This window comes from Colius striatus, chromosome 18 (assembly GCF_028858725.1).
Source record: "Colius striatus isolate bColStr4 chromosome 18, bColStr4.1.hap1, whole genome shotgun sequence".
Lineage (NCBI taxonomy): Eukaryota > Metazoa > Chordata > Aves > Coliiformes > Coliidae > Colius > Colius striatus.
In genome coordinates this window covers 3,889,973-3,904,721 of record NC_084776.1, presented here as the reverse complement: position 1 = coordinate 3,904,721, position 14,749 = coordinate 3,889,973, and the positions used below count along the sequence as shown (strand labels likewise).

Sequence of the window (14,749 nt, the reverse complement as noted above, 5' to 3'; positions counted from 1 at the left end):
GGGACCCCATTAATGCTTACAAGTACTTAAAAGGTGAATGTCAGGAGGATGGGGCAACATTTCTTTCTATAGTGTCCAGTGGTAGCACCAGGGGTAATGGAGAAAAGCTGAATCACAAAAAACTCCACTTAAACTCGAGGAAAAACTTCTTACTGTGAGGGTGGCTGCCCAGGGAGGGTGTGGAGGCTCCTTCTCTGGAGGTTTTCAAAACCTGCCTGGACACATTCCTGTGTGACTTGATCTAGGTGGGACTTGTTTTGGCAGGGGGGATTAGACTAGATGACCTCTAAAGGTCCCTTCTAACCCCCCCCATTCTGTGACTCTATGACCTGCTTGAGAAGGGGGTTGGACTGAATGATCTTTAGAAGCCCCTCCCAGCCCCTACCACGCTGTCATTCTACACAACAACGACAGAGCAGGATGAACCAGGCCAATGGAACTTCATATAAATAAAAGGCATCTCTAGTTTTCACATCTTTACTACTCTGATGGAGTAGCATTTGTTGTATTAGAAAGAGAGAGGAAAGAAGGAAAGGGATAGGGAGAAGAAAGAAAGAAGGGGGAGAGGGGAAAAAAAAGACTGCTCAAAATACAGAGACAGCAAATTAATTTATACATCACAAAAGAGAGCTGAGAGAGTCTTACCAGGTATGAGCTTTCGGCAAGTTATTAGTGCTGGCATCTATCTGGTGTATTGTAAATAGTCGTGGGCCTGCAGCACCTGCAAATCCAGAAAAGATCTCTGCTACTACTGTCTTGCACTTGTAGTGTTGGGACTACTGATGGGGTTAACAGTTACACAGTTGGCAAGTCCCTCTACCCCCTGCAATGTTATTTAAACACTTATCACAAAGGAACATACCTGGCTTAAAGTAACCAGGGTCTGAAAAACCTGAATATTCCTGTTTCTGATGTTCCTGAATGATTTAGAGCTTGAGAACACAGGAAAAAGAAAACAAGGGCTTCTCTCTGGTAACTAAGAGGTAATGGGAGAAGAAGCAAGTTTCTAGAGCAGCCTTACAAAGTGCCTCTGCTGTCAGAACCACAAGAACACTGCACGTTCATGTTTTCAGGCCCTAGAGCTGTACAGGTGATGAGGGCTTGTAAAACATGGAAATTCAAAAGCAGGGTTATAAAAGTAAGATCTCCACTGACCAGAACTTATTGCCAGAGAAGGAAGGGCATGACTGAAAAGAGCCATTTACAGCTGAATAACAAGGTAATAAACAAATACCAGAGAAAGACAGTTTGTTATTGTTATTCAACAGTCCCATTGCAGCCAACCAGCCTCATTCTCAAGTAATGTTTCTGTGATGTGTCCTATTGCCTCTTCCAAGTACAGGTATTTGCAGTTACTCCAGGAGAAAGGTACCTTGTAGTGCCTTGAAGCCCTGCAGAGGCACTCGGGATGAGCCTGTCACAAACTGCAGAAGTCTGGCTCTCCTCTCCTCATCAAAGAACTCCACAGCTTTCCAGAACCATTTCACGATGTTGCTGTCTGGGGTACAGTGTTTTAACCTCGTGTTTGCCTTCCAGTCATTAACATCAATTTTTCCCAGTCCACAAACGATGAGCTGTCAATTTAAAACATAAGTAAGTGTTTCACCATGGATCAATATAAAAACGGGTTTGGAGTTGGCCACATGAATAACTCATTTGGAAAAACACACAGATTTGATACCAAAGGCAAAGAACAACCTTAAGCAATGCAGAAATGGATTTTTTCCCACCTTACCTTTGTACATAATCAATTTTTCCAGTGGCCTCAACTCAAATTAGATTAAAAACAAAATGAACAATTTTGTAAGCTTATACCAAAGTGTCTTGACCTGTCAGTTACAGAAGCACAGACTCTACCCATTGGTTTTGAAAGCACATGCCCAATTCACATTTGAACTCAGTATTTCCTTCTGGAGCATAGCTAAGGGTGTAGTTTGGCCAGTCCAACTCTGAACCCTTGCAAGTGATCTTGCTCTTGTCATACCACACGTGTAACACAACTCAGGCTTCTCTCCTGAGGAAGAGCTTTCAGTGTTTCTAAAATGCAAATCCACAATGGATCAGTTTAAGCTCATCAGGAATGTGACTACAAAGACATTTTGTCGTGCCTAAGAACACTGGATCTTCCCCTTTCTTACTCTGCATCTGCAGAATGATTCTGGGTTGTGGCTGGCTCACTGCTGCTGAATGAGAGAGGAGCAGTCACTGATATTCCAGTACAGTGAACAGCAGAAAGCACAAATCATTTACCTTGTGGCTGTTTTATATGGCAAAGCCCTCAGCTCCACAGCTAACAGACTGTATATTAGATTTCAGTTTTAAAACAAGCCTGGGATCTATGGAATTTGCCTTCAGAGGATATTGTTTGGATGCTGATCTTGACATTTCGTAGCACATTTGCTGGTGACAGAACCTTTCCTTGTGCTCTGTTTACAGGGCCAATTTAGTCTGGCACAACTCAGCTCTGCAAAACCACACAGCTGCCTGACACCAGTCAGTGCAGTGCGCTGCAAGGGCTGGGAGGAGTGGTGGGAGGTGGAAGGGAGTGACAGACTATTTTCCTGGCAGCACCAGGTTTAATATGGTGAAACCGCACCGTGAGAAATATGCACAGCACTTCTGCTGGAGTAAAGCTCTCTGAAACAATCTGAGGTCACTGCAGATACTTCCCAGTAGATTCCACTGGGTTTTCAGGTATAGGAGAGGGTCTCCTCTTCCACCATTTCTGCAGTTGTGATGACATGTTGCCGTGAGAAACGCTCCGAGAGCTCTCGGTGGAGGCACACGCAGCCTCGGTGACCCGGTAACCTCTTACACTAACTGTATTCCTTGCAGTCACACACCTGCAGCCCCCTAAAGCACTGGGGACATGGCTTTGCACGTTACTCAGTCTCAGAAGAATGCTCAGGCTTTCACTGTTACACTTGACGACATAACGAAACATTAGTGGACTGACCTCTAACTCCTTCTCATCAAATGTCTTCAGCAGATGTTGTGGGATTACTTCATTAAATCCCTTCTGTAGAGCCAGAAACTGAGCTTCGATTCCTCGTAAAAACCGCCAGTTTACATACAGTCTGCAAGCAAGCACAAGCTGGGTTTGTGAGGTGGATTCAAATACAATAAACCTGCAGTTTATCCAGTCCAACCTCTGAGAGGAATGCACACAACACTGCCCCTGTGCTACCACTGAGGAAACAACACCCAACAACATAACACTTCCAATACACAGAAGTTCCTCCCCACCACAAGAAACCTAAGAGTCACTGGAGAAGATGCTGGTGTACCTGACATATTCCTTCTTGTTCTCCTCTGTCACAGGGATGCTTTTGCCATTGGGTTTCAGTTCATGCTGAATGATTTCCCCATACGCGTTGTGCTCCACACAAAAGGTGTGGTCCAAGACTCCTGTGATATCATTCTCACTGGTGGGAAGAAAGAACCAGGTGACTCTGAAAATATACTCTGCAAATATGGTACAGCCATAATATATCTGACAGACACCACAGGTTAATTTTTCAATAGCCTTTCCAATTACTGCTTGGAAGGAAAAGGTGAGCAGTCATTTTTACTGTGATACAGTTCAAAACCATTAGCAAAGTGTCAATGTTACATTTTAATACCATTGTGCTGTTAATAATGGGCCAAATTAATAGATGGACATTTATTAACTGAGCACTTTACCACCCAGTGTTCAAAATACACTTCATTTCTTTCCAACTGGATTTAGGAACTTCATCACACGTTAACTGAGATACAATTCTACACTGTGAGGTATTGTACAGAGTACATACAGTATCCAGACCAGGCTGTTATGGAGATCAGGATCCACCAATTCCATATCATCCAAAGTAATTGGCTTCCCCAGCAACTGCTTGTAGAAAGGCAACGTGAAGCCCCCATCAATATAGTGCCCGTGGAACACAGCCATCCCCATTATCCTCCCCACAAAATGGAAATAGGATAAGTGTTCCTAGAACAGAGAAGAGGAGATCAAGTCACTCAGATAAATAACACCTCCAGGTTATATCTGAATACAGAATGTCAATACAAAGAAAACCAAAACCATACTTGGAGCACTTGGGTTTTTACCCACAACACATCCAATATACTGCTTCCAGTCCAGAAGTCTCACCACTAAGAATCAAAATGAACTTGATGTCTCCCAAGGGAAACACAAATTGACATCTTCCAGAAAATTAACAACACATTGGAGAACCTTCTTTGATCACAACTAAAAAGAAATGACCATATTATTGCACAAATGCAGTCTCTAGCAGCACTAACGTGAGAGAACTAGGTTCCCAAGTCTAGAAGACTCTCCAGATGTGTTTAATGTCTAGTCACAACGTGCTCACTGACAAGACCCATGTCACCAGTCGTACCGGGTTGACGGCGGAGTCGGGGTTGATCTGCAGTGTGTAGATATCGTCCCGGGAATATTGGAAGAGACCATAATATGGATTCAACATTTCATGTGACAGCAGGTAAAGCCACTCCCTGAGGAAAGGAAAGTAGTTTATCACATACTTTGGACAGATGCTGTCCTGCACTGAGAATCTGTGCAAAATAAGTCTCATTCTTTCAATCTCAGACACGAATGCTTAGAAAATGACCTCTGACCATGCTTAGACAAGGCTGAAATCAGAGTCCTTTTTAATGGCTCAGTAACAGCACAGCACCCAACAGCTGATGGATCTCCCAGCTTCCCAAGACCTTCCTTCAGGCTATTTATTTCCAAAAGACTTTGTATGATTCTCCTCCATCCATCACACACCGAGACAAGACTCCATACAGGTCACTGGCTACACTACAGAGATGGTCAAGGCAAAGCATTTAATGTGAACCATTTCCAGGGAATGGATAGCTTTAATTATGTGTCCACAAATCAGTAAACAATGATTTAAGAACTGGGAAACCCATAACCCTTTCTAGCTTGGTTTTCCAAAAGCAGATCCACATGCCAGAGGTGAGGGCTATTTCAGTGCAGTAAACCAGCATCTGTGCAATCAGCTAATATAACTTCTAACACTGGTTTGAAGGGGGAAGAATATCTTTACTCAAACAGTAAATGTCACTTTTTTATAAGCAAGTGAAAAATCACCTCAGATTATTGACAGATTGAAGTGTCATTGACATTTTGCTTCAAACAGTAATGGCAACTTGCAATAACACATCATCTTTGATCAAAGTTCTGCCACAAAGCTGAGTATTTACTGGTATAAATTCTCAGACACTCCAGCTTTACTAACCAAAGAAAAGTATGGTAATTTCAACAGTAACTCAAATCCTGTCTCACAGGTGTGACAAATGTCTGATGCAATCTGGAACAAGCATTTGGATTCATTCCCAATCAATTATTTCTTGACACAGCTTTTCCTTTAAAACACTATCTGAAAATACATTCTGATACAGAAGTAAATACAAACAAGTCATGTCAGCAGATACAGGGCTGATACAAGGCTGGTTCAGGATGCAAAGCACAGACTATTTACCTGGCAACACCTCCATAATCAAGGCCTTCTTCCCCACGAAACTTTATCATTAATCGTTTCCAAAGATCTTTCGGTCTCATCTTCATGACTTGCCTGTAGGATTCCTGTAAACACACAGCACTTCCTTTTACCAACTGCTACTGACCAGAAGCCACCACTGTTTATTAAAAACTAAGGGAGTCCCAGACTCTGAGTGCAAAGGGGGTACCACTAAAGGAGGTACCACTCACTTTCTGTAAGTGTGGCAACACTTGTCAAACAGAACAGGGATGTGAGAACCACCACCTTTTGTTACATTTCCAGAGGTGGGCAGTGATCAGAACATTTTCTCTCTCATTCTCACTCACAGAAAATTGAAGTCTGTGTGAGTAAACTCCTTTTGTTTTGCTAAGAGTTTTTGCAGTCTGGAAAGCCAACAGTGGAGCTTCTACTCTGGGTGTAACTCATTTGCAAACCCTCAAAGCAGCATTTTAAGAACAGACGGATCAATGCCATCCCAGTGAGCCTACAGAATTATTCCTGTAATGTTAAAACTTCACTAAGAACACATAAAAAAGGAGCTGAAAGAGGCAAAACAAATGCTAAAAAGGGATTCAAGAAAAGAAAAGTCTTTGTATTGGATAAGTTTGTATTTTTGTCCATATCAGTGCCCCAATCTGTGGCTTTGCAGAACAGAAGAGGAAGGCGGTGCCTGGGACCAACACACGCACTCAGTTTTCAGAACATCATCATTTTCCCTGCCATATAGCGGCTTTTCCTCCCTTTCTTTCCTTGATTATGAACTGATTTGACTGTCTCCAAAGGGAAGACCAACACAAATCTATCTTGGCTGGGAAAAAAAACCTGTGACAGCACAGTGGGGCTATCAAGTTTGTGGGTGGGGTAAAAATGCAAGAGGGATGGGTGGGATGGGTGATATGTTCTCAAGACATACTGTTGTCCAGAAAAAGCAAAGGAGTTGTGGCTGTGTTTAATCAATTCAGCACAACTGTTCTGCTGATCAATGCAAATACCCCAGTGTGGGCATGTCAGGTCATCCAGAAACCTATAAATGCATAAAATTCATCTCATGTGGAGCGGGGGGAAGAGAATATCAACCAGAATTGAGATACATCTCTAAAGAGGAACCTATTCAACAGTAATTTTACTTAAGTTACAATAAATTAAAGATCATTAATAACTATTTTGTTTTCAATATGTAACATTCCCTGTGTAACAGACATTAGAATTCGTGTACTCAAGGAAGAAGTGAGCAGCTTCAAATACAGGAAGTGCTTGGACTCTTCCTTCAGTCCCTGATCCAGTCTGTACACCTCCAACCACAGGAAAAGCTTTCCACATTTTCCTTCCTCTCTAGAGCATAAATACATGTACTTTAAGCACATAACTGTTCTCAACATCCCTTTCAAACACCTCCTCTTCCCATTCCTCACAGCCTGAACTGCAGACATCAAGATTTCTGAATGACTTCTTTAGACAGTTATGAATAACCCTCCTCCCCTTCCCTCCATGTCAAGAAGTGGGTCACATTCTCAAATTACCTCAAAGATCTCTTCCCTGGAGACCTCAATACGACAATGGCCGGCTTGAGGCTGCTGCTGTGACAACTCTTGCCTCAGGATCTTGAGCTTCTGCACCAGGTCTCGCTTGTACCTCGGCACAGTCAGACACTCCGCCTCGTCTGGAAGCTGACACAGGGACACTACCTGCTGCTGCTGCTGGTGCTGCTGATCCTTCAGCTGATTCTGGCGACTAGAAACAAATACAGTTGTTTGTAGATATCCAAGTCACACATTCCCTCTTCTCTTCAGGTGCTTCTTAAAGGTTAAGTCTCTGCCACTCCACTACTTTCAATTTACTGTGATTACACTAGAACCATCCAAGACCAGTACAAAGATAAAACACAGAGATTTTATCCTGAATGAAGACACATGCTTCTGTCTCACTTGGCAACTCTCACTTGTATTTAGGGTTTGTTTTTCTTATTAGTACTACTCTACAAAGTATGTAAAAGGTTTCAGCACTATTTAATAAGGTATTATCCTTACAATTTCACTCCTAAGCTGCTGATGCTGAATTTCTCAGATACCTTTTCCATATTTCCTTTGCATGTTTTGCCTTCCTCCATTTTAAAATTCAGGGATCTGCCAAACACTATGCCTCTAATCTACAGTCAATACCAGAGTCTGTTTTAAATGGCTTGTCTGAAAAAGAGTAAGCTTACAGAAAGATGTTTGTACTGGCAGCTTGGCAAGGACCTTGTCCCTTGTACCTGGCCTAGTCTGGACCACAGGAATGTGAGAGTTCCCAAGTAACTAATTGGCACAGATAAACAAGTATTTTTACTAGCAATTGTAAGAGATTTTGTAAATCTAACTTCTTACTAGGAAAAGTAAACTCATCATGCTGCAGAGATGTCCTCTTGTGTTGTTTCTTGTAACACAGTAAGTGGATATTTTTATATCCAGCTTGTTAACAACACTGGCAAACAACACAGGATAAATGCAATACTTTACCTAAACCATGAGGAGAATCTGTGGAACACATGAGAATATCCTCAATTTCTTAAATAAATAAGGAAGGTTGTAATTTACCATCAAGATGTTTTCCAGTGGAATGATAACAAGGTGGGGTTACTTGACATACAAGTGAAAGCAAAATCAGTGTTCTATCTCCTGAACCTTTTAATTCCATAAGGAAGAGCAAGTGAAAATATTCCTTGTTTATGTCTACCAAAGAAAGTCAGGATTAGATACTAAAGTGAGCAGATGTTCATACTACCTTTAAGAGTAACAAAGACACAGTCTCCCAATCTCTGACATGAACATGAATTGAATATCTATCTATGCATCTAATTAAGCCCATATAGGGCAGTACTGGGAGGAGACAAATAACATGTCATTCTCCACATTAAAGTCATCAGTGCAATATTAACTAAACAATCTGTGTGCTTAAAGCAATTACATCTAATTTCTCAGATTGTTTGCACAGCTGAATGACTATGCTTGATCTGCATGGTGCTTTAAGGATACAGCTAAGTACTTCTCAGGTGCCACAGCTATCAAAAGCTATCAACTCTTGGCCAATAGTTTAAAACAGAACTGGGTAACAAGCTTGATTCTTTTGATAACTTGATGTCATCACTGGAAGAACAAACCACTTCACTCAGCCTGCTAGAGAAATTGGTATTACAGAGTATTGCTATGCCTTTGAACCAAAAACACTATCACACCCATCCCACCCAAACACTGAACTTATTTCTCAGATAATTTACAAAACAACAGGCCTAAGGCAAAATATTTTCCTTAAAAAATAAGGTGGTGAGGCTCCCAGCTCTTGGGGCTGGGGGGGAAGCTTTCACATCTCCTGTTTGGTGCAATGAAAGAATAAACATCAGAAAAGATCCATCAGGCAGCAAACGTTGCTGATGACACTGTTGGTTGAATATCTGAAATCCTTCCCTAATGAAAGGCAGATGCACAAATTAAAAACTTGAGGACACTGTAGTAGTATTTGAAGTTTTGAGAAATGCAAAATGGTTCTGTGATTCTGGAACTTGAAAGTCAAATTGGATTTCCCATATAACAAAGTTAGTTACGTATTTGTCCGCCACAATCCAATACAGAACTAGTCACTGTGACCCTACTGCCATTTCAAACTCAACCTACCTGTGCAGGACAGTTTCTCAGTGCAGTCCATTTAACTGATTATTCTACAGTTTAAGAATTGCACTGTTTGAGCTGAGAGTCTAATGGTTTTCCTCGAGTGAAATATGTAAATCTGAATTAATTTCACCAACTTTCTGTGTTGCAAACATGAACATGCTCCTCCTCTAAGTTTTATTCAACATCATATTTATTCCTAAAGTTCATAGTGATTTCTTAGTTATAAATGGATTTTAAAGAACCAAAAGTGCCTGGATGATGGGAGCTTACTGAAGCTGTACCATACATGATTTCTCTGAGCAAAGCACGTATTTGTCAATATTTGACTGCTCTCCTTGGAGTGTTGGGTTCACATGTAAATCGGGCAGACAAACCCTAGCCAGCTTTTACGTAATTCACAAGAGATGGGGACTTCCTGGATATTCCTTTCCATTCCTCGGTTTTGTCTTTCCAGTGCTTGTTTCCATTATTCTTTCCTTACCAATGACTCACTTCCTTGAAAGGACTCTTCCTCCTACTAACTCCTTGCCCAGGGCTGCATGGCTTTCTATCTAACCAGCTCTCCATTGTTTCTTCCACTTAACACCTACTCAATACTTTACAGGCGTTTCCCCAAGAGTATTAAAAGGTGTTGGTAGGAGAAACAATAGAGTCCAACTCCCAAATAGCTTGGGACACACTGATAGCCACCTTTATGCAAAAAAAGAGAAATGATTGTTTACTTTTTGCTTTCCATTTTTAGCAGAAAACCCCCCAGAGTGTCTAGTGAATAAAAACAGGAGAAGGATGGTTTTGATTTACCCTTTTTTTGTTAAAGTGGAGCACGAAAATGTACTATCAATACATTAAGGCATAAAAAAACCCATGCCCATTTTATTAGATTCTCTTTGTAAAAGTCTGAATTAAATTATTTGGGTCTTATTTTGAGAATCTCTCAACTTGCCTTACTCTAAAACCAAAGGTAGGAGCTGAATTATTTCTCCTTATTCTAAGAGAACAGCTGGGCACTTGTGCACCCTCAACTAACCACTGGCTGTTGAATGCAACCTCCTAACTTAAAGCAAATCTCCATAACCCAAGCAGTATGAAGTACAAAGTGTCTGTCGCTGTTAAAAACATTCCATGGGCCAATCTTTTCCACTGGACAGCATTTGCTTCCCCCTCCTGCTGCCCCCAACTCTCAGCATCACAATGGCCACATTCCTGCCTAAATGCTGTTCAAGATTTCTTTGCCCAAGCACAATCAGACCTATCTTCTTGCCATGTAACACAGTGAGTTAGCAGCCTGTTAAAGAACACTGCTACTATACTTCCAATACTACTGAATGGCAGAATACAACCTGACATAATATCTAGCACCCCTCAAGAGTCACTTTCTTCTCTTCCAAAGTGTGCTGGAGATTTGAGACTTACTTTAAGACTAAATGCAAGTTAGCAGATAGCCGTGGATCCGTAAACTGCGTTGTCCTGTTGTTATGGTCAACAAAATAAACTCTGCCTGTTGCTGTATTTCGGATCTCCCATCCAGGAGGCAGTGGACCAAGCTCTTCACAATTGATGTTGCTAAGATCCCTGTGAAAACAAATATAAAATGAAAAATACCTCAGCATTTGGCCTCTGAGCCAAAGAAGCGTAAATGTAACTGAACAATTCCATGAAGTCTGAGAAAATGTATTGTTTCAGAAACTTGATCTGTTCAGCTGGAATCTCTACTCCCAAGGTGCAAGCCCACCAAAGAAAAAACACACACCCCAGAACACATGCAATGCGGGGGAAAGAAAAACCCTTATCAAATAACTTTCATTTTTACAAACTAACTTCAGATGTTAAATTAATACAGGCTTAAAACAAAGACCATTGCCATATTTGCCAGAATGGAACTGCAGCTCTCCACCAGGTCTGTCAGAAAACATTTTAAAAACAACATTAGTCATGTAAGGAACTCTGAATCACACTTTAAAAACTCCTACAAAACAAAACTATATTTCTGAAGAGTTATACTTTCCATGAGGAATTACACATGGGATATGTGTGTGTATAGCACTGGGAGGTTTCCCCCCAAAACCCCAAGTGCCAGGGGGGGAAACCAACAGCTCTAACAAAACATTTGAACTAAAATGCTATATGAGCAATGACTCAGCTCTGCACTGAGTCATGCAGAAATAGCTTACAGGGTCTCAAGAAGATTCTAATGAAATTAGGAAGATGTAGATTCATTCCAGAGATTCATTGAAAACAAATACTCCCTTCAAAAATGTGCACTAATTCACACCTGAGATGGCTCACACTGTCCTGTGAGCTCAGGGGAGGAAAGAGACAGGGACAGAATGGCTAAAAAGATGCCATCTGCAGGCGATCAAAAGGCTCAGAAGCCACTAAGGGAAATAAAAGGCTCTGGGACCAAACATCTGCTGATATCACCCACATACTGCAGCTAAACTGTGGGGTTTGCTTTTATTAACTCAACGACTGTGGCATACAGAAAAAAAACATAACATATTCCTTCAAAGGTAGCACATTCCTTAAAGATGACAAACTACCCTCATGCAAACAGACAAATTTTATTCTCAGAGATGCTCCCGCAGTTTCTGCTGCCACACTTAGATTTCATACCAAACTATTATACTGCAAACTTCATGTGTTTTTTTTAAGAGCAGGCTAGTTTCTAGTTTTGTATAACACAGCTCACAGGCTTCCCAGTGCACAACCGCCTGCTGAATTGCACCCTCTAGTCTACAGGTAGCACATCAAAGAATATTCTTGTAACACAAAAACAGTAAACACAAAAGTAATTTTAAAAAATCATTCAAGATATGGCCATAGGGCACTTGATCCTCTTTGGGACACTCGTTTCCACGGGAATGAACACCAGCAGCAACTGACAATATTGCTAAAGATCAAGAACTCCAACAGTGGCTGCAGATCTCAAACTACACACATCACAGCATCCACAGACTTCAGGGGGCAATCATTTTCAACAGGATTTCTTGGGTTTTTTAAAGACCAATCAGAAGCTAACAATAATTTCCATGATCTTTGTTTCTTTTCAAACCCATCAGAAATAATCACGTGTACAATCATCTACTACAAGTACACGTGTATCGCGTAACTAAGGACACTAAACTCAAAGGACACTTCACATTTATGCTACAACAGAAATAGCAATTTGAGTATTTTAATAATCACAGGCCAGTCTCTCACAGCTTCTCCACCCATTAGCCCTTCTCCCTCAAATTCTTTCACATTTATATGCTGCTAGTAAGATGCTTGAAAGCATATATGATAGAAACACACATGTGATAGTTCACTACAGTGTGTCTCAAATATACAAGGGCATCCAGCAGATTTCAAACCACTGTAATTTAATGATTTTCCATCTTTGCATTAAAGTAACAGCTTGAACTGAGGAAGACAGAAGAATTTATTTTGCTGAATGACTTGTTAAAAGGATATATCAGGGGCCAAGAGTCAGACACATATTAGACAGAAAACTAAGGAGAGCACGGCTGAAACGGTTTTGATTTGATGCTTTCACTGTTTCTTACCGAGGTACTCTTGGATCATGCCACGTGCTAACACCAGTCTGAGTATGCAGAAAGTAGACCTGACCCTGCTGAGTCGTCCTTTGCTCTGTGAAATCAAGGGAAATCAATAGCTGTAAGAACAAAAAAGGTAATGCAAAACCTCACACAGACCAATTTCCCCAAACTAAGGAATTAAAAGGACCTTACATACAAGGAGAAGATAAAACCCATTTTCCCACTTTCTTGAGAGACTTATAATTGAATATTTTTCATTTTGCTTACCATATCCCTCAGGTAAATCAGGAGGAGTGTGCAAGTGTGTCCTGCTCATGTAATTTCTGTGCCTCTGCGACCTGACTCTCCTCTCTGCCAGCCGGGGATCTGACGTCTGCCCGCAAGTTGCACCATTCGTCCCTGTAATTGAAGTGTTCTCGTCCACAAAACAGCTCAGGGGTCTGCCTGGACTGGAGTATTCTGATGCTGGCCTGGGAGAGGGGAAAAGGTGAAAATGGCATTACTGCCTGGACACAGGGCCACATATCACACTTCCTGGAAGCTTCATGTAAAGGCTCTCACAAAATCTTTTGTGGATGGCAGAACTGAGGAGATCACATGCTGAGCAGGATACCTCAGTGAGCCAAAAGCTTCTGTGCTGCACTCACAAGTTCATTCCAGAGTCATTAGTAAACCTCCTCATCTGTCTTAGGGTCTGCCCTGACATTCAGTATATGATGCTGCAGGATCAAGGTCGTATTGAATGCTCACATGAGCATTAAATGGAGTGCTGAGAGTAAAACTATTTAAACAACCAGCATATAGTCCAAACTCTCACCTCACCTTCTGAGTGGAGTGATCATGCCTTGTTACTCCCTTCTAATTTTTAAGGAAGATTATTAGGCAGGGATAGTATAAAAGGACTAAACAATATAAAACAACCAATGCTCTTGGGAGCTCGACTGCGAGAGAAAATACTGAATGATGTGGTTTTGTATCTCAGTGCAATTCCAATGGGCTAAAGGGGGACTGATTAAGGATAAAGGAAATCCCCAAAACTAAGTATATATTTTGCACTTGTTTTTCTTCTATAAATGAGCTTAGAATAGATATTTCAACATACCAGGAAAAATTCAGATAGGTAAAATTAAAAGCTGTTTAGTACCTTCCCTCACTTGACATATTTGCAGCGTTATCAGAGCTGGCAGCATTAACAGTACAGATGATTTTAAGTCAAATATATCCGTACAGAGACTGCAATAATATTTATCCAGCATGGAAGAGACAGTCTGCAGGCACAGACTGCTAAGAGTCTGAAAAATATGCAGTAACATTGTGTACAATGCAGGTCACAGCAAAGCTGGTTTGAGGAACAGCTTTGCAACACACAGCTACAGTTACTAGAAGAAGTGACTGTAATGATTTCGAAACATGCTGTTGTAACATCAGCTTTAAAAGCTCTGGTCATGGCATGTACACAGACAATGTCTGACAGCTACTCATTATCTTTTCTTCATCCCTTACAATGTATGCACATTGCAATGTCTGAGAGTTCTACCAGGAAATGAAGATGCTTGTATGAAGGGAGGAGAACAGTCTAGTCAGAATGACTGAGTGAAATATTAGGCAGATTGAGGAGCAGGATGTTAAAGAGAAGTCATACAAGCACTTGTAGTGGAGGAATGCTGAAGAACCCCTGTTAAAGACACTTAGAATCACCTGTGCTCCTGGTCATGAAGCAAATTTCATCATCCACACAGTCTCCTCAAGAATTTCTTACCGTGTTGGTCGCTCCCACTGAGTTGTTCGTATAATGTGATTTAAATACTGGATCCTTCCAGAAGCAGTCCTCCGCTCCTCCCACCTACGATTCAGACATTGGGAGATAAGGAAATGAGTGGTATTTCCAGGAAACCAGGGCACAAAATGTTTCCAACATAAACTCCAACTCAGGAAGACTTACACTATTATGAACCGTGTTCACTGAACAAGGTAACAGGAAACAACTGGAAGTTCAACCTAGAACCCATTTTACGTACTTTTCCCCTTGGAACCAAGTGTATCATTAACA

The 14,749-nt window shown here is 41.3% G+C and overlaps 1 protein-coding gene across 1 annotated transcript in view; it reads right to left on the bottom strand.

Annotated features, from left to right (window-relative positions):
• SMURF2 (SMAD specific E3 ubiquitin protein ligase 2) overlaps window positions 1-14,749 on the bottom strand; it is a 57,414-nt gene that overhangs the window by 3,957 nt on the left and 38,708 nt on the right. Inside the window, exons 7-18 of the mRNA XM_062011035.1 lie at window positions 14,459-14,542; window positions 12,967-13,169; window positions 12,706-12,790; window positions 10,574-10,732; window positions 7,037-7,247; window positions 5,496-5,599; window positions 4,386-4,500; window positions 3,795-3,973; window positions 3,288-3,425; window positions 2,957-3,077; window positions 1,373-1,574; window positions 646-721 (exon numbers count right to left, since the gene is read on the bottom strand). Of these exons, the coding sequence (XP_061867019.1) occupies window positions 646-721; window positions 1,373-1,574; window positions 2,957-3,077; window positions 3,288-3,425; window positions 3,795-3,973; window positions 4,386-4,500; window positions 5,496-5,599; window positions 7,037-7,247; window positions 10,574-10,732; window positions 12,706-12,790; window positions 12,967-13,169; window positions 14,459-14,542 (1,677 nt within the window). The remainder of the gene's footprint in view (window positions 1-645; window positions 722-1,372; window positions 1,575-2,956; window positions 3,078-3,287; window positions 3,426-3,794; window positions 3,974-4,385; window positions 4,501-5,495; window positions 5,600-7,036; window positions 7,248-10,573; window positions 10,733-12,705; window positions 12,791-12,966; window positions 13,170-14,458; window positions 14,543-14,749) is intronic.